Below are 15454 nucleotides of genomic sequence, written 5' to 3'. Positions count from 1 at the left end.
AGAGACTGTTCTACCAGCTCTAAAAACTGTGGTGATAACACCCTACGTATACTACAGCTAGAAAATAAGGAATATCTATCTTATTTATAGGTTAAAGATAATATTGAAAAAAAGAAAAACTAAGATAGTGGATGTGGCTTTTACAGCTGACATGCAAAGCACAACCTTGGATATCCTCAGTCAGGACAAATCAGACATCAAGGATTACATGGATGAGGATTTCTTGCAGGTCTACGCCAAGACAATCTGGAGTGAAAGGGAGTCGTGCGCGATCGGACCTTGAGTGAGTGGGCGAGCGGAGGAGACTTTATGGGTGGAATTATGCAACAGGGTTGCAGCAATGGCTCAAACTATCGAGTTTATTCATTGGTGACATAAGTGATATACGTCTATGCGTAATCCTTCGGAATAGAAGTCTGTCATGTCATACTAACTGTGCTACATATCGGTCAGACGTTATATTCTTCCCTACAATAGGACCAACAGATGTTATATAATAAAACTGCTTTGTTCTATTGATAGGCTGGATGCTAGTGCTGAAGGTTAAAGGTGTCTAAAAGATAATGATGTGATTGATTCCCTTAACTGTTCAAACAGCGGAAAGGTAGTTATAGACAGCCTGGCAGACGACGAGAGTGCATATTCACACTACCTACTAATTCCGTCAGCTGGATTAAGGTCCTGAACCCTTGTTAAGGGGAAATTCTTCTAATTCAGCACCTAAAACTAGTCCTTGGCAATTGCTTCCGCTCCGTGCTGTGCCAAAAATCCCAATTCGACCGGTGCCGGCTCTCTTTTTGGGGCGCCTAGAGAGGCATTACGACATCGGGTGAGGTTAATGCCAATTGAGTTACACCGTCGGGCTGTTTCGTGGTGTGAAGCGGGTGTCTCGAGACAGCTTGCATGAGCTGGCCATAGAAACCAAGTCGACCAAGACGGTACTTATGAAATGAAGGGGGGTGGGAAGTGGATGACAGGGATTGATATTGAGCACCGGCTATCAGCGGAATCGAATTTATTGCGCCGAGGCGACTCACTAAAAGAGGTTCTCGGGCTATGTCGACTAGATTTTGATGTAGATATTACCCTCGCCGGGGGGGGATCATATGATAACTGTCCCTGACATGTAAGATTAGGGGGGGGGTTCCGTCTAATCTTCAGGGCTCCGTTAGAAAGCATGTAACAATCGCACATTGGTTTCCCTAGCTGGCGAGTAGAATTTCTCGTGAGCAGAACACTAGTACAAGATAGGCAGCTGCAGGGTTGCGGGTGGTGACACTACAGAAGAAGCAGGGATCGTGATATGTGCGCTGTGTCTACTAGTTTAAATCGGAGGTGGGAACGGAGACCCTTTGTTGACGGGCGGATCAAACCGATGTGTTCCCGGCCACAAGGCAGGTCTTCCGCGACGCTTGTTTAATTAACGCTTCAGCCTAATAGTGATCCTATTGAAACCTGACTAATGCGCATCTCACTGGCCTCTCCACTTCATCCACGGCTCCGGCCGCTCCTTTTGCTCTGATCAGGGTCAGCCTCTCCAAGCTTTAAGCTCCGCGTGTCCCGACGGTCGCCTGGACATCTCAAGGACCTCAGCTCATCACATTATTTTCTCTACTAGCCTTACCCCTACTACAATGCGGTCTACCCTTGTGGTCCTAGTTCCCTGTTTGTTGTTTTCGGTTCTTTACTTCGCCGGCACGCGCCTTCGGCCTCAACGCAGAGTAACCGAGCTACGACGGGCGCCGGCAACATCACCAGCGCAATCATCCAACATGTCGAGTAACAGGATTGATTGTGTACATACTGAGCCAGAGCCACGCTTCTGGGCTGAATATGCGTCTGGTCCAGGGGTTGCAGTTTACGGCTTCCCGTCAAAGGGGGGCTTCTATGTTCTTCATGAATGTATTGGGGTAGAACTGGATTTTCTTGGGCTTGACCGATTCAAGGACACTGAACGGCCATCCAAGTCAGATCCTGATTGGCAGGCCAAGGAGGAGGCACATTGTGATCGTAGTTCGTTTCCCGAAAAAAGAATTAGTCGAAGTGCAATGCTGATATTTTTCTGATATCTCCATAGTGCGTCGCTTAGGCGCGACATGGTTCAAGACGGATCGGGATGAGCTTGAATTTACGTTTTTTCGCACGCGCGAGGATACGGATCCGTATGTTCGCTTTGGCTGGCCAAAAGATGGTGGTGTCTGGGTATTGAATGCCACATACGGCCAAGCTAGTGATTTGGGCACAGCTATAATTTATAACGCGAACAACATGGAGGAACGCTGTGAATTGATCAAAAGGTTGGGCGGCATCTTCTATGCGGATCCAAGAAACTGTCCATTTCTTGATCTCGATTAAACACGGTGTCATAAGTATACGAATTGAATGGCAACATCAGTTAGGTTGTATCATCATAGCGATTCGAAGTGTTCATGATTAGTACTAGGGGCCCGATCCAGAAAGTTGATCAAGGATTACAGCAATCTCTTCCAGAGTATGACCCTTCGTCCCAGAAAAATTAGAAATAAACAGTGGCCAAAATACCCATGAGAAACACACCGGAACAGAATATAGTACTTTCATCCCAAAATAGACATTCCAATCGGGTTGCAGAACGATGCAATCACAACCCGTAGATGAACATCATCTCAACGGCCAGGCCCTTCGAGAGAATAGAGCAAGGGAAGATTTCCGTTGGGTACCCCAAGAGCAAGGGGGTCCAGGCGAAAGTGCTGAACGAACCTTCCACACTATGAAGGAGATGAGCATGCCTATTCCGCTCCAAAGGAATAGCGTGTGGCGTCTAAGTCGATCGACAAGAAGGCGGCCATTAGTGCGGCGGCGAAATTGAAGACTTGGAGAAAGCCGGTGATCAATGCCTGCGTGTGGGAAGATGTAATCCCGACTGAGTTTATGACGAGGGTAAAGAGAGTAGGAGACCACAGCAATACCGTTCTATTGTGCGAAGATGCCGACACAAATGGCGATAAATGGTTCGTTTACGGTTGCCTACATTTAAAGACCTGCCAGACCCCTGCTAGTCTTCATCGGCCCTATACCCAAATAGTTAGTGTCTGCCTTAATAATCCATCATCAACAGAGTCTTTCCAAGATAGAAATGTCTACAATCTCGTTTGTTACCATCGCAAAGCCCAGATCAAGATAGTGTTGAAACTGACACGATATAATAGTGTCATTAATAGGAATTCAGTCTATATGTGCAGTATGCGTCCGCAGTTTTCCGGCACAGGCATCCGAGCGCACACGCGCCATATGATATCCAGGAGAGTCACCAGATCCCCCTTTACCACGTCAACAAACCACCCCCTTCCACAGCAAGAGACAGTTGAAAAAGAACTGAGCTACATTGTTACAAAGTTCCCCCCAGTGGCCCACGCTTTCGCCTACGGCTCAGGTGTGTTCCCTCAAAGCGCCAAGACCTCAACAGGCTCCTCCGTCCATCCCAACGCGCCCCAAGCAATCACGCAGATGCAAGGGGGCAACCAGAAGATGATAGACTTTATATTTGGCGTCTCCTGCGCCGAGGAGTGGCACGAGCGAAATCTCCAGCAGAACCCGCATCACTACGGGGCTCTAGGCAGCCTAGGGAAGCGCGCAGTAGCGCGCGTTCAGGAACTCGGCGCAGGTGTCTACTTTAACCCTTTTGTCACCGTCAGTGGGACGCTTATTAAATATGGTGTTGTCAGTATGGATACGCTTTGTCGAGATCTTACATCATGGGATACGCTCTATCTCGCTGGGCGGCTTCAGAAACCTACGAGGACTGTCTATGGTGATCCACGTGTTCAGGAGGCGAACCAAGTCAACTTGTCATCTGCGGTTAATGTTGCATTACTGCTACTTCCGGAGAGATTTGCTGAACCGGATCTCTACGCAACGATAGCAGGTATCTCGTACCTTGGAGATCCGAGAATGTCGGTTGGGGGCGACGATCCGCGGAAGGTGCAGAATATGATAGAGCACCAACTGGATGACTTTCGCAGACTATACAGCCCATATCTGAGTGGGATAGAAAATGTTTTGAGTATTGGATACCAGGGTAAACTACAACAGTGCATGGATCCTATGGTGCGCGGGCATATCGTTCGGAATCTGCCAAGCGCGTTTCGTGAAAACCTATACTCGAGCTACTGCAAGAAGTATAATACTGCTTCGGATGCGCAAAGCTGCAATTCGGAGGAACTTTATAAGTCCCCTCACTACAACATTGATATTCAAATTGCCGGAGATACTTGCCTGTCACAGCAGATTCAACAGGCAATCCGGAAAACGGTGCGGTGGCCGAGTTTCGCCCAAAGCATAAAGAGTGCTGTTACTGCTGGGGTTGCAAGGAGCTGGAGATATGCTAGAGAAAAGAGACGTAAGGCTACGCTGGGTACGCGTTAGCATAATCGCATTTCGAATTCGATGGACATATTGTATCCTTGATAGTATGTCAAGGATAGTGGATACTTGTACTGAATATATTGACCTTTAGGCTGGGCGCTTTTTTCTATTGATAAGAGAGAGAAGAATGAATGACCAGTTCAAGGAACAGTCTACCAAGAAGAATCGCATGACGGTAGAGAAGCATGTACCGTGATCGAACTCTATGTGGATGAGCTAGATGACATCAGTCCTACCACATCATTCATCACCACATGTTCGCTCCAGTGAATGACTCACTGATAATCACTCCATCACCATGCTGCAACCTTCCCAAACTACAACAAAGGTGGGTACCCAATAGCCTCCCCCAAATCTCCCAGATGTTGATAGAATCGCGAAAATCCACTTTCCCAACAGACCAATAGATGGACGCGCCGGTGACGCGTCGACGCCAACAGATCGATCAGATGAAGATAAGATCAGACTAGATTGACGGTGACGGGGGTTGAGTTGAGGGGATACACGAAGTTAAATATTTACGAGGAATGCTATCTTAGTTGAGTATTGACATTATTGTCAAGCCGAACAGACTTCATTTACATGCAACTAATCGACCAAGATGGTAGAACAAACTAGACCTGCACATATAATCAAATGACTTGAAATGGTAGATAAACAATATTATATCCATTCCATTCTGTCGCGCACCATGAAGGTTACCGAATCACGCGGTACAGGCGTTATAATAGACATAGTTCGACTCCTAGCGCCCACCGAATCAATTCCGGTATCGACGCTCATAACGCTCAAGCATCTGATCATTCCATGCCCTGTCACTTGCCTCATGGCCGGGCCTCTCGTACATAATCCATGGAATCGCCGGACCGACAGGATCTCCCAAGGTGGGGAAAATATCGGAAGATGAATACCCTAGATCTCGTTCAGTCGCTGGGGAATAGCGTCTCCGAGGTTCCCTTCTGCTGCCCCTGTGTGCTCCATTATTAGCACGAGTAGGGACATAATCCTCATCACATGGAGGCATAGTAGATGATTCATCTTCAGGCTCCTCCTCGCTCGAAGTCGAGGGTGTCCTCGGCTCGCCGCGGTCGTCATGAACGGACGAATCTTCAAAATCATTCTTGATCAGGTTGAGAATATCAGCCAAGGGTGAATCATTTGCAGCGAGCTTTGGCATTTCCTCTGGGAACCTGGCAGGGATATACAGGGCTAAATCGCCAATCCTTCTGTAGATTGCTGTTGAATCACCGACCACGGTGGCTCCCCAAGGCTGGAATTCTCTTCCATCGTCATCAAGCATGGAGATCACCGGTAGGCGTAGTCTATCAGCCAAGATCCGATGATGTCGGTTTTCATCTTCTGGATCTGGGTCGCCCAGGACAATGTCAAAGGTCATATCGGAATAATCGTGTATCACTGTTAGAATAGTAATCGCGGTCTTGAAGGTGGTGATGACTCTTTCAGTGATGCTGAAATACTCTTCGCGAGGGAACCACCATTTTAGACCTGATATCCAGTGTTCAGTTCGTGCATCTGTAGCCATGATGGATCGTAGGTTCAGCTGTGCTTTGGGGTGATACTAAAAGGGAGGAATGGTTGGGGGTGTTGTTGAAAATGATGAGATTGTGCAGGAATGAAAGTTGATAGAAAGAAAGATGAAAAGGTGCGAGATTTTGGGCGATATCTATAATACTGCAGGTAGCTTTTCAACTTTGGACCATTCATGTTTTCATTAGTTTTTATCGGTACTTTCCTATACTCCTAACGATAGGAGCATTTTTCGGTACGAACCGCGATTGAAGCGACAAGAGTTGCCATATGTGGTTGATTGGGTCGACCACCGTTCAATCATAGGAGATTGCCAACAAAGACAATGGCGGCAATGTTGGTTGAGGGCGTTAAGCACCAGTAACAAATAGTCTCTCCTGTTACCAACTGAGTTTGATTATGGACGGTATTATCATTTATAAGAACAACTTCGAAATGCGTAATGGTAAACACTTTTATTTAGGGCATGGGCTATACCGGACTGGACATGATAAACGTATTCGGGAACCTGCGGTTAGAAGCTACTAGTCTCGACTATCTTAATGAAACATCCATTTCCCCTCATTTACTCTTCTTCAGAAGTACTTGAAGAATCCTCTCGCTAAACGAATGTACCGTTGGTTCGCGGAGCTTCTCGCCGATTGTTGTACTCGGCTAGTGGGATTGTGGCAACAGTCGCTGCTGAATCGCTGCTATCGTCATCACTGTCCCTAAAACCGTTCACTTGCGGGCCAGGTAGAGTCTCGTCTTCAGAATTAGAGAGAGACCAAACACGGGTAGGCATGGTGTCGTCAAAGTCTCGCTTGATGTATTGTATGGCCAACGGAGGATCAGCATCTGGTTCCTCCTCGAAGGGAAAATGAGGATCATGTAGGTTATTGAGAATGATGCGGTAGATCGTCAATGCATCTTCGATCACAGTTGCTCCCCAGGGATGGATTAGTCCATTCTCACGACCCATGATTGCTGTGTTAGAGGGGCGTCGTACAGTGTCAAGCAAGAGATCCATATGAGGGTTTTCACCCAGAGGACTGTGTTCACCAGAAACAATAGTGAATGTCAAATCGGAACCATCCCGTGTCACCGTTGTATAATAATACATCATCCCGTCGGTGTGTCTCTCGCTCATGCTCGTGATACTGTAACCTTCGCCGGTTGGAAACCATTCTCGAAGCCGTTCCCAGAGACTCAGGTATAACAATGGTCTGATATAGGATGACATATTGTTTCTCGGCTCTGTTTCCGGTAGCTTCAAGCAGGACAGTGGCTGGAATCAATAGTATGGTATTTCCTGAGTTCGAACAGTTGTGTGGACATTCGACGAGGCGTGCTTTGAGGCTTCTTATATAGCTCTGGGGTGATACTAGTACTGATCATGCTGCGGACCTTCCCATAATCCATGCCGCCTTGGTCGGTACATACTAAGTTTGTTCTGGGCATCGCTTTGGTATATTTCCTCGAGTTATCTCATTTAAAAAAGGAAGATGTAATTAGTCAAGTCTAAACTATGAAGCACGAAACGTGGAACCAGATGGAATGATCTTCTGCAGATGAACGCAGAAGGAAGAAACCGCGCAACGGACAGATCAAAATCCGCAGTGATAGGCTTCGCTACTTGTGAAGCTTAACCCGATAAAGCCAGGTAAAGAACAGAATACCCGCCATATTGGCCAGACACCAGCCCAGGAGAACCGCCCAATCCCTCCAGCGATCGCCGTAATAGTAGTCCAAAGTCGCAGCATAATCGTCACCATAGCTAAACTTACAGTAACCACAATCACTCGTAGAATTGGGGTTGTGGAGATATCCGGCGCTCCGCGATAGAAAGCTTGCTGCGTACTCCCAGCATGTGGAATTTGGGGGTGGATCGAAAATGGTCAGATCCGACTCTTTGCACTGAGCTTTGACACCATGCAAGACGCTTGAAGTTGTGCCTCCGAGAAAGTATCTAAGCGGGTCTACCCAGAAGATCCACGGCTTGTAGAATGTGTTCATAGCGCTGTGTGGAACTAAGGTTCCCGAGAAGACGGTAAGGGCAACCCAGAAGAGTGAGTTGGCATAGCCGGCAAGTGTCGGGTTAGGAAAGATGGCTGCCATTAAGTGGCAGAAGCTGGTGGCAAAGAGTGACAGGATGAGGAACATGAAATAGACGTAGCCGGCCATGCTGGTAACATTCGGATATCCAACGGTCCAGTAGATGCAAAGGTAGACCATTGTATAACCCAGAAGCTGCCAAGGAATCTCAACCAGGGTTAGAGCCGTGAGTAGGGCTTTGTAGTCATATATTCCGCTCCTTTCACGGGCTTCGAAAACTGCCCATTTGCTGAACCAGACATTTTGAATGTCTGCTGCTGTTGCCGGAATAATCCACACAATAATAAGCAAGGCGAGCATATAATTTTGCAGCCCCTGGACATCAGGGCCGGCATTATAGTAGGTGAATGCAATAAAGAGTTCACAGAAGATGCATTTGAACAGCTTACTGAAGTTGTAAGGCCCTGTCCGCCAAACAACTATCCAGTGTCGCTTGGTCAACTCCACCATCTGGGCAAACAGCGGAAGTGCGTATGCCGCGCTGTCACCTTCATTTGGAGACCCTTCCAGAGGTGTAGGCGAAGACTGGTTTTCTAGCTCTGTAATCCTGTGTTGCAACTGAGAGCATTCCTCCGAGTGGTTCCAGATTTGCGGCCAGTCTTGAACAGAGTCATTCTTGCTGGCTATGGTCGAGATAATGAACTCCGCTGGGTTTTCTGTCTTGCCCATAAGAGCTCCATTTCTAGCGAAATAGTTGATGACATGCTGAGATTCGGGGCCTGTCTCGCCGAAATACACAGTGCGGCCGCCAGGAGCAAGCAGGAGGACATGGTCGAACATCTGGAATAGGATCGCTGAAGGTTGATGGATCGTGCATACAATTGGTACACCCTGCTGTGCAATCTTCTTCAGAAACGAGACGATAGAAAATGCTGCCTGGCTATCGAGGCCGGATGTTGGCTACAAGCGTTTGTTAACTTTGAACCTAAGAAGATACAGCAAACCTACCTCATCCAAGAACAGAAGAGCCGAAGGCTTTGCTGCTAGCTCAACACCTATTGTAACCCGCTTGCGCTGCAATAGGAAGTGACTATTTAGTAGATGTAAATCGTTGTCTATGGTAAAATGTGGGCTTACCTCTTCAACGTTCAAGCCACCATCACCAGGCTCGCCGACCAGTGCATCAGCAATAGGCTCCAGCTCCAAAAGCGAGATGATCTCATCCACAAAGGCCAGCTTCTCAGAAAGCGGCACATGTTGAGGCTGTCGGAGCTTTGCTGAGAACTCCAATGACTCTCGCACAGTTGCCATCGGCTCATGGACGTCCTGCTGCATACAGAAACCACAAGATCGGGAGAATGCATCCCCAAGAGGCTTCCCACCCATAAGCATCTGGCCTTCCACACGACCAGAAGACTTTCTCTGAGAAATGGTATCGAGGAGAGTGGTCTTGCCGGCTCCAGACGCGCCCATAAGAGCTGTCAGCTGCCCTGGTTTGACATACCCGCTTACCTGGTTCAAAAGCTGCCTTTCGCTTCCATCGACGTTGACGAAGTAGGAAACATCCTTGAAAGAGAATGTGCGATGGCCAATGGATTCATCGGGCAGCCGGTCTTGGAGTTCCTTGGTGATGGTAGAATCTGAACCGGGATTCCCAGATTGTGTAATAGATGAATTCGATGAGGCAGGCTCCAATGTTGCAGACGACGCGGCCTGATGCTCCACGTCATCCCTTAGCTTTTCAGATGTGAAAAGAGGAGGGCTCGTAACTGATGCTCCTCGTTTGAAAATTGGGCCTCCAGTCGATCCTCCGTCGCCGGTCATGAAAGTCAGGCCGATTGCAGTAAGGATGACGTAGAGGAACCACATGACGACGATAATTCCCCAGTTTCTCCAAAGATGAGACCGGTAGAAGTTGTAGATAATACCTAGGTAAGTGGAGCCGGTAACTGTATCGGAGCCCTTAGTGCTACCGGCAATCGAGCAGCCCTGGTAGCGTATGTCGTTGTATCCAGGACCGTTGGGGATCATTTGGTCAGCAGTACATGTCAGATTGATGTCGGAAAACTCGTTGCTCATCAAGGCTTCCAATGCCCAGGGCGATGGTGAGATCCGACGAATCCATGAACCCCATCGATGCATTGTTGGAACGGGAGGGCCATATCCCGCGTAAGTAAGGCAGATGGGCATGGCTGTCCCTGCCATGAAGAATGCGATATTTAGAGAGGGGGCCCAGGCACCAAGCATGCGAAACAGGCTTGAAACGGCAGAGTAGTGTGTGAAGAGAACAAGCTCGAAGATCCAGAAGTCAGATGCGGTCCTGTGTAGACCAAGCATAAAGTAGTAGCAGCAGGAGAAGACCAGCGACTGAAAGATGGCCACAGGAATATCGGCGATAGTTTGGGCAACAACAAAGGCAACCGGATGGATAATCCCCAGCTTATGCTGTTTGACCAGGATGGAGCGAGCATGGATCGTAGAAGAGACCTCCGCTAAAGCGTTCAGAAAGAAGTAGATCAGGGAGAAGAAAATGGCACCGCCCTTTTCAAATGACCCAGTAGCGGTCTTGGGTGCCATGAAGTATGCAGACCCGTTGATCACCGCATTAACAGCATTGAGGAACAATACAATGTAGAGGTCCCTTTGGTTCTTCCATAGAAGTTGATAATACCGCCTGACAGCCACTAGGCTCTGAGACCAAATCGGCAGTGGCTCCAAGGCTTGCTTCGAAACGGCAGATGACTTTACACGATGGACCTCATCCTGAAACTCGGCAAGGCCCACCGTGTCTGTGTTTGCTGTTCTATGATAGTTGGCAATATCAGCCTGGAGTGTCGTATAGTAAGAGCTTTTGCGGAACGCCTCAACAAACTCATCCGGTGTCTGTGGAACATATCCTGTAAAGTCCTTCCGGACAACTCGCTCAGAGGGGGCGGTGACTGCAGTAAGGAAATCTGGAGTAGTTTGTCGCTCCCACATATGAAACCCAAGATCGAGGAAGTGCTGTTTGGCGTCCTGAGACCTCCCAGAGAAGATCATCTTGCCCGCATACATAACCAAGACCCTATCGAAGCACTGGGTGTACATGGACTCGGAGGCCTGATATATGGTGACAATGTTTGCCATGCCAGTTTGTCTTGAGATCGCTTTCAGAAGTTGAAGGAACTGCAGGGCAGATGAGCTATCCAAGCCCCGAATAGGGTTGTCCCAGCAGGCAATAGCTGGGTTGGTAGCCAGGACCTCCGCCAGGGAGACTCGTTTGCGTTCTCCACCAGACACCCCCCGGACGAAGGAGTTGCCGACAATGGTGTCTTTTGTGTGTGACAGACCTAAGTTGTCGAGTATTCTGTCCGTCATCTCAGCCGAGAATTCGGCGGGGCTTTGATCGGTATCTTTGGCTGGTTTGCGAAGTCGTAGAGCGAAGTCGAGGGTATGCTTCACTTTCAAGTTTGGATAATGCATATCGTCTTCAGCATTATAAACCACCTCCGAGCCATACCTTTTCGCCATCGCAGAAGCAGAAATACACGCGTACGACACATCGCCCTCGACCATGGCGTAAGATGCCCTTTCGTTCGCAAGGACTTTAAGCGTTGTGGAACAGCCGGATCCCGGTTGACCCAAGACCAAAAGAGTTTCGCCAGGAAAGACGACGCCCGAGACATCTTCGATGATTGTCTTCATCGCAGCGGGCTTGCTGCCAAACGAGGAGACTATGTTCCAGGGCAATTGTAAAACGCCCTCGAAGATGGCCGGAAGATCGAGCACAGTTCGATTACCTGCTCCTTTACCATAAGCGGAAATATTCTCGAACAGCACTCCCAAGCCCCGACCGCGCTGACGGTAGATGGGCATTTTGTCGGGAGTCATCCTGATCTTTGGTCCCGCGAGGATGGGAGAAAGCGAGGGCAATCAAAAGAGAAAAGTAAAGAAGGTCGAGGCCTATTCCGAACGATCTGGCAGTCGTAGAAATGTGCTGATCTAGTGCTCAGACCCCATGTAACGCTGGCAGGGTCAAAGGATTTATATTCCACGTCCAATTGCCACTATCGATGGCACACATGGCTATTAACGTGTGAGACTTGTTTACACAAGTCATCTCCGGCTGGTTCGTTGCGCAGTGGATCATATTGACCGGGAATAGGGGATACCCAGGTACTCGGATCACAATGCCGTTGGCTTGTCTAGGCGAGGCACCGCAATGGTTCGGACTAGACACTGGAGATCAATAAGCAGGTCCTTCTCGAAGGATGAATCTATTATGTGGGTCTACTGTTGACGTTTCCGAGTACGTCGGAAACATGAATTACCTATTTGGGCCGTGCAAAATGAGCGTGGTCAGCGATAACTCATGGCCAACCACACTATCCCGTCAATCTACCAGTCATAGCATGGTAGGAGCAGTAACATACAGGAGAGAATTGTACAAAGAATAGTTACTTGTGTCTTGTGGCAGGTCTAGGAATTCTATTCTACACATGAATCAGCTACACAACAACCTATGAACGATGTATATTCTGTATCTGACAACTACTTGATAACTGCAAGATAACCTCTGCATTGAACCTAGAGATTTATACCCTTCAATCACGCCCAAACCAGGTTTTGTGGCCCTAATGAGCGATAGAATGAGTGACTCTTCGCCGCGGTAAGAAACATACCAGGGAATTACGGACTCACCAGCATCATTCGGCAAAGTGCATACGTACAGGCTACAGCATTTTCAGTTGAGAGACTAGCGAATGTAGAACCGTTACCTACCAGCTGTAAGCCCATATGTTGAAATCAGGTATGGCCACATCAACCAGCCGCTTCTCTCAGTCTTGGACCCTCGTCAATATGCGATACCACAACGAGCTATACAGCAATTGTGCTCACCTTCCACCACATTCGCTTGCCATCATTCTTCTGAAATAGGCGCTGGTAGAATGTCACTCGGTTCTCTGCGTAAACAAACCGGAACCTACAATTAAGCCAGCATTTAGCCTGGGTGTGAACCCGTTAGTATCATAGGACAGGGACACCTACCGGGACAGACGGGGAATGGTTCGGGAGGGCATCTTGTAATCTGGCGTGAGGTATAAGATTGAATAAGAAAGTAGTTTGGCATTTGACGAGATTTATTTTGCGTTCGTCTTGCTGGAAACCCGAAGTCCGACAGGGGTGCTCCGTGCCGGCAACATCGATTTCCTCTTTAGGCAATTCTCCTGTCCGCAACTCCGTGTAGAGCTTGATAGCATTTTTACCACTGGTGGGGCCTTTATGGTAAGATAAAAGCCTGCTCCATATCCTCAATGACAAAGCAGTTTGGCATACTGCCTTTCTAGTGGATGATAACAAGGACACCTGCAAATTCAGTATGCCCGACGATTGCAGCCGTACCAAGGACTACACAATTCTGATCATCGGAGCCTCATACGCTGGTATAACAGCTGCTCTGACGATATTAGCCTTGCGAGATGGACAGAAGCCCCCTTTGGAAACCTACGTCAGCATCCCCAACTTAAAGAAAGAGTCGCAGGGCCTGAACCTAAAGATCGTCCTACTGGACAAGAGAGATGGCTTTTGTATATTGACCAGCACAACCCATTTGCCGAATCTTCACTAATGATACTGATATGAGTTGCTCAAGTCCACACCGTCAGCACACCACTCGTGCATGTTACACCAGAGCACGCAAGTCATATGTGGAGACGGTACACCGGATTCCCCAAGCTCCGACGGCCTGACGTTCAAATAATTCAGGGTTCTGTATTGGCAATAAATCCGGACTGTCATTGTGTGGCATATATGGATGGTCAGGGTCAGAGTGCAACGATCTCGTATGACTATGCTATCATATCTACCGGCCTGCGTCGCGAGTGGCCCGTAGCTCCGGGCTCAGATCATCGCTCCATATATCTGGACCATGCGTTGAATAGTGCATGCTCGGTTCGTGCTGCGACAAAGCACGGCGTAGTCGTCATTGGAGGAGGTAAGTAGTACTCCGAGGTATTTGCCAAGCTGGTCTATTGCTGAGTATCGCCTTTCTACTGTAGGCGCAGTGGGAGTTGAATTCGCGGGAAAGATCAAAATGGCTTATCCTCATAACTCGGTGACACTTGTGCATTCCAGAGACCAGCTTCTGTCCAAAGAGCCACTGCCTGAACGCTTCAAGAGTCGGGTACTCGAAATGCTACGAGAGCAGGGAGTAAAGGTTATTTTGGGAGAGCGCCCTGGGGTCATTATGCTGCCTGATAATACATATCGCATCGAGTTGAATCATGAAGCGCACATATTTGCAGACAGGGTATTATGGGCTATATCGCAGGGGGTACATTCAACGGGCTTTTTGCCCGATTCGATTCTGAATGAAGATGGAACTATCAAGATTGATGCCCAGTTAGTATAAGCAGACCTCCTCTTCCTAAAAACGACAAGCTTAACACTACCTCAGGCAAAGAGTACTTGGGGAGCCTTTGCTCTTCAATCATGTCTTTGCCGCAGGCGATGTTACCGAGCGACAGGAGATCAAGCTGGCTGGCACGGCGATGCTCATGGGACTCGTCGCTGCTGCGAATATATATTCCTTGATTTTGGCTGACGCAGGGAGATGGCGTCGGGCTGTTATGACTAGTTGTCCACCTGTATATCTAGAGCCGAAGATGTCATTGTCCATCGGATCAAATATGCTTAGTTACTGTGGAGGAGATGAGGCTTCTATACGTGAAGGCGAAGATGTAGCGCGGGTGGTATTCGGTGCGGATTTGGGCTGGCAGCGTAAGCACCTGGTCTTCTCTGTTTTGGACTTCGCTAATGCTTGTAAACAGGGATCTTGAACAGTCTTGGATTGCAGGATCATGACGATGATAGGACAGTCTACTAGGTTTCTTGGCGTTAAAGATAATGCGTGTGGTTGTTTACAATGTAGAAATGGCCGAAAGGGTAGAAACGCATTTTGGCAACGTTTCAGTAAAAAGACATATATTGCTTGAGCTCATCCCCTTGTGATTTATTCAACTTTATTGTCATATATAGACAGCTAGAGCAGATGTAGAAAATACCAAGACAAGAAATAGCTTTAGCGTACGCAGTGGATTATACTTGATTTTCATATACTTTGCTTTACAGTTCAATGTGAAACCCTAGGATCACTTCCCTGTCCCTGTTAGTTTAGCTCTAACTAGTATACGTACTGTCGAACTTGATCAAAGAAGTACCAAGGGGATATTTATCTAATTGGTGCTGGACAGGCGAAGAAAAGTACTAGAGCTGAATACAACAAGTTACAGGTCAGGTCATCCATAGAGATAGATGTAGATATATGTTCATCCGTGGTGAGCTCCTTAATATATATTTACGACTGAACGATAGCTTGACTGAGCATAAAGAACAAAACTACTAGCTAAGTACAAAAACAGTGTTCTTATATATTCTCTTTCTATATGAACCATCGAGCAGGGTATCTTCAAATATATATTCAATCGTG

At 47.9% G+C, this 15454-nt stretch overlaps 7 protein-coding genes across 7 annotated transcripts; 3 read left to right on the top strand and 4 right to left on the bottom strand.

Moving 5' to 3' along the window:
• The first annotated feature begins 1507 nt into the window (after nucleotides 1-1507).
• Nucleotides 1508-2578, top strand: ASPBRDRAFT_44515 (uncharacterized protein). The gene is made up of 2 exons (XM_067625212.1): nucleotides 1508-2013; nucleotides 2078-2578. Exons 1-2 carry the CDS (start codon nucleotides 1635-1637, stop codon nucleotides 2353-2355), a joined length of 657 nt encoding a protein of 218 aa, XP_067477608.1. The 5' UTR covers nucleotides 1508-1634; the 3' UTR covers nucleotides 2356-2578.
• Nucleotides 2579-3154: 576 nt separating this feature from the next.
• Nucleotides 3155-4540, top strand: ASPBRDRAFT_44514 (phosphatidate cytidylyltransferase). The gene has a single exon (XM_067625211.1). It carries the CDS (start codon nucleotides 3223-3225, stop codon nucleotides 4402-4404), a length of 1182 nt encoding a protein of 393 aa, XP_067477607.1. The 5' UTR covers nucleotides 3155-3222; the 3' UTR covers nucleotides 4405-4540.
• Nucleotides 4541-5164: 624 nt separating this feature from the next.
• On the bottom strand, nucleotides 5165-5947 carry ASPBRDRAFT_197069 (uncharacterized protein; the record flags this gene model as incomplete). The annotated part of the gene is made up of 1 exon (XM_067621057.1): nucleotides 5165-5947. The coding sequence occupies one exon, from the start codon at nucleotides 5945-5947 to the stop codon at nucleotides 5165-5167; it is 783 nt and encodes a 260-aa protein (XP_067477606.1).
• Nucleotides 5948-6553: 606 nt separating this feature from the next.
• On the bottom strand, nucleotides 6554-7174 carry ASPBRDRAFT_31258 (uncharacterized protein; the record flags this gene model as incomplete). Its single annotated transcript, XM_067622883.1, has 1 exon — nucleotides 6554-7174. One exon carries the CDS (start codon nucleotides 7172-7174, stop codon nucleotides 6554-6556), a length of 621 nt encoding a protein of 206 aa, XP_067477605.1.
• A 389-nt stretch (nucleotides 7175-7563) lies between these two features.
• Nucleotides 7564-11856, bottom strand: ASPBRDRAFT_31257 (uncharacterized protein; the record flags this gene model as incomplete). The annotated part of the gene is made up of 3 exons (XM_067622881.1): nucleotides 7564-8946; nucleotides 8995-9060; nucleotides 9124-11856. The coding sequence occupies 3 exons, from the start codon at nucleotides 11854-11856 to the stop codon at nucleotides 7564-7566; spliced, it is 4182 nt and encodes a 1393-aa protein (XP_067477604.1).
• A 713-nt stretch (nucleotides 11857-12569) lies between these two features.
• Nucleotides 12570-12942, bottom strand: ASPBRDRAFT_128497 (cytochrome c oxidase subunit 7; the record flags this gene model as incomplete). The annotated part of the gene is made up of 4 exons (XM_067618061.1): nucleotides 12570-12599; nucleotides 12667-12698; nucleotides 12748-12808; nucleotides 12865-12942. Coding segments are annotated over 4 exons (201 nt in total), but the record flags the coding sequence as incomplete, so codon positions are not given.
• Nucleotides 12943-13345: 403 nt separating this feature from the next.
• ASPBRDRAFT_31256 (uncharacterized protein) lies at nucleotides 13346-14851 on the top strand (the record flags this gene model as incomplete). Its single annotated transcript, XM_067622880.1, has 5 exons — nucleotides 13346-13553; nucleotides 13619-13960; nucleotides 14031-14367; nucleotides 14423-14745; nucleotides 14796-14851. 5 exons carry the CDS (start codon nucleotides 13346-13348, stop codon nucleotides 14849-14851), a joined length of 1266 nt encoding a protein of 421 aa, XP_067477602.1.
• Between the last annotated feature and the right edge of the window lie 603 nt (nucleotides 14852-15454).

The sequence above is a fragment of the Aspergillus brasiliensis genome, assembly GCF_001889945.1.
Source record: "Aspergillus brasiliensis CBS 101740 unplaced genomic scaffold ASPBRscaffold_8, whole genome shotgun sequence".
NCBI lineage: Eukaryota > Fungi > Ascomycota > Eurotiomycetes > Eurotiales > Aspergillaceae > Aspergillus > Aspergillus brasiliensis.
The sequence above is the reverse complement of the archived record's forward strand: the minus strand, read 5'-3'. Positions and strand labels throughout refer to the sequence as shown.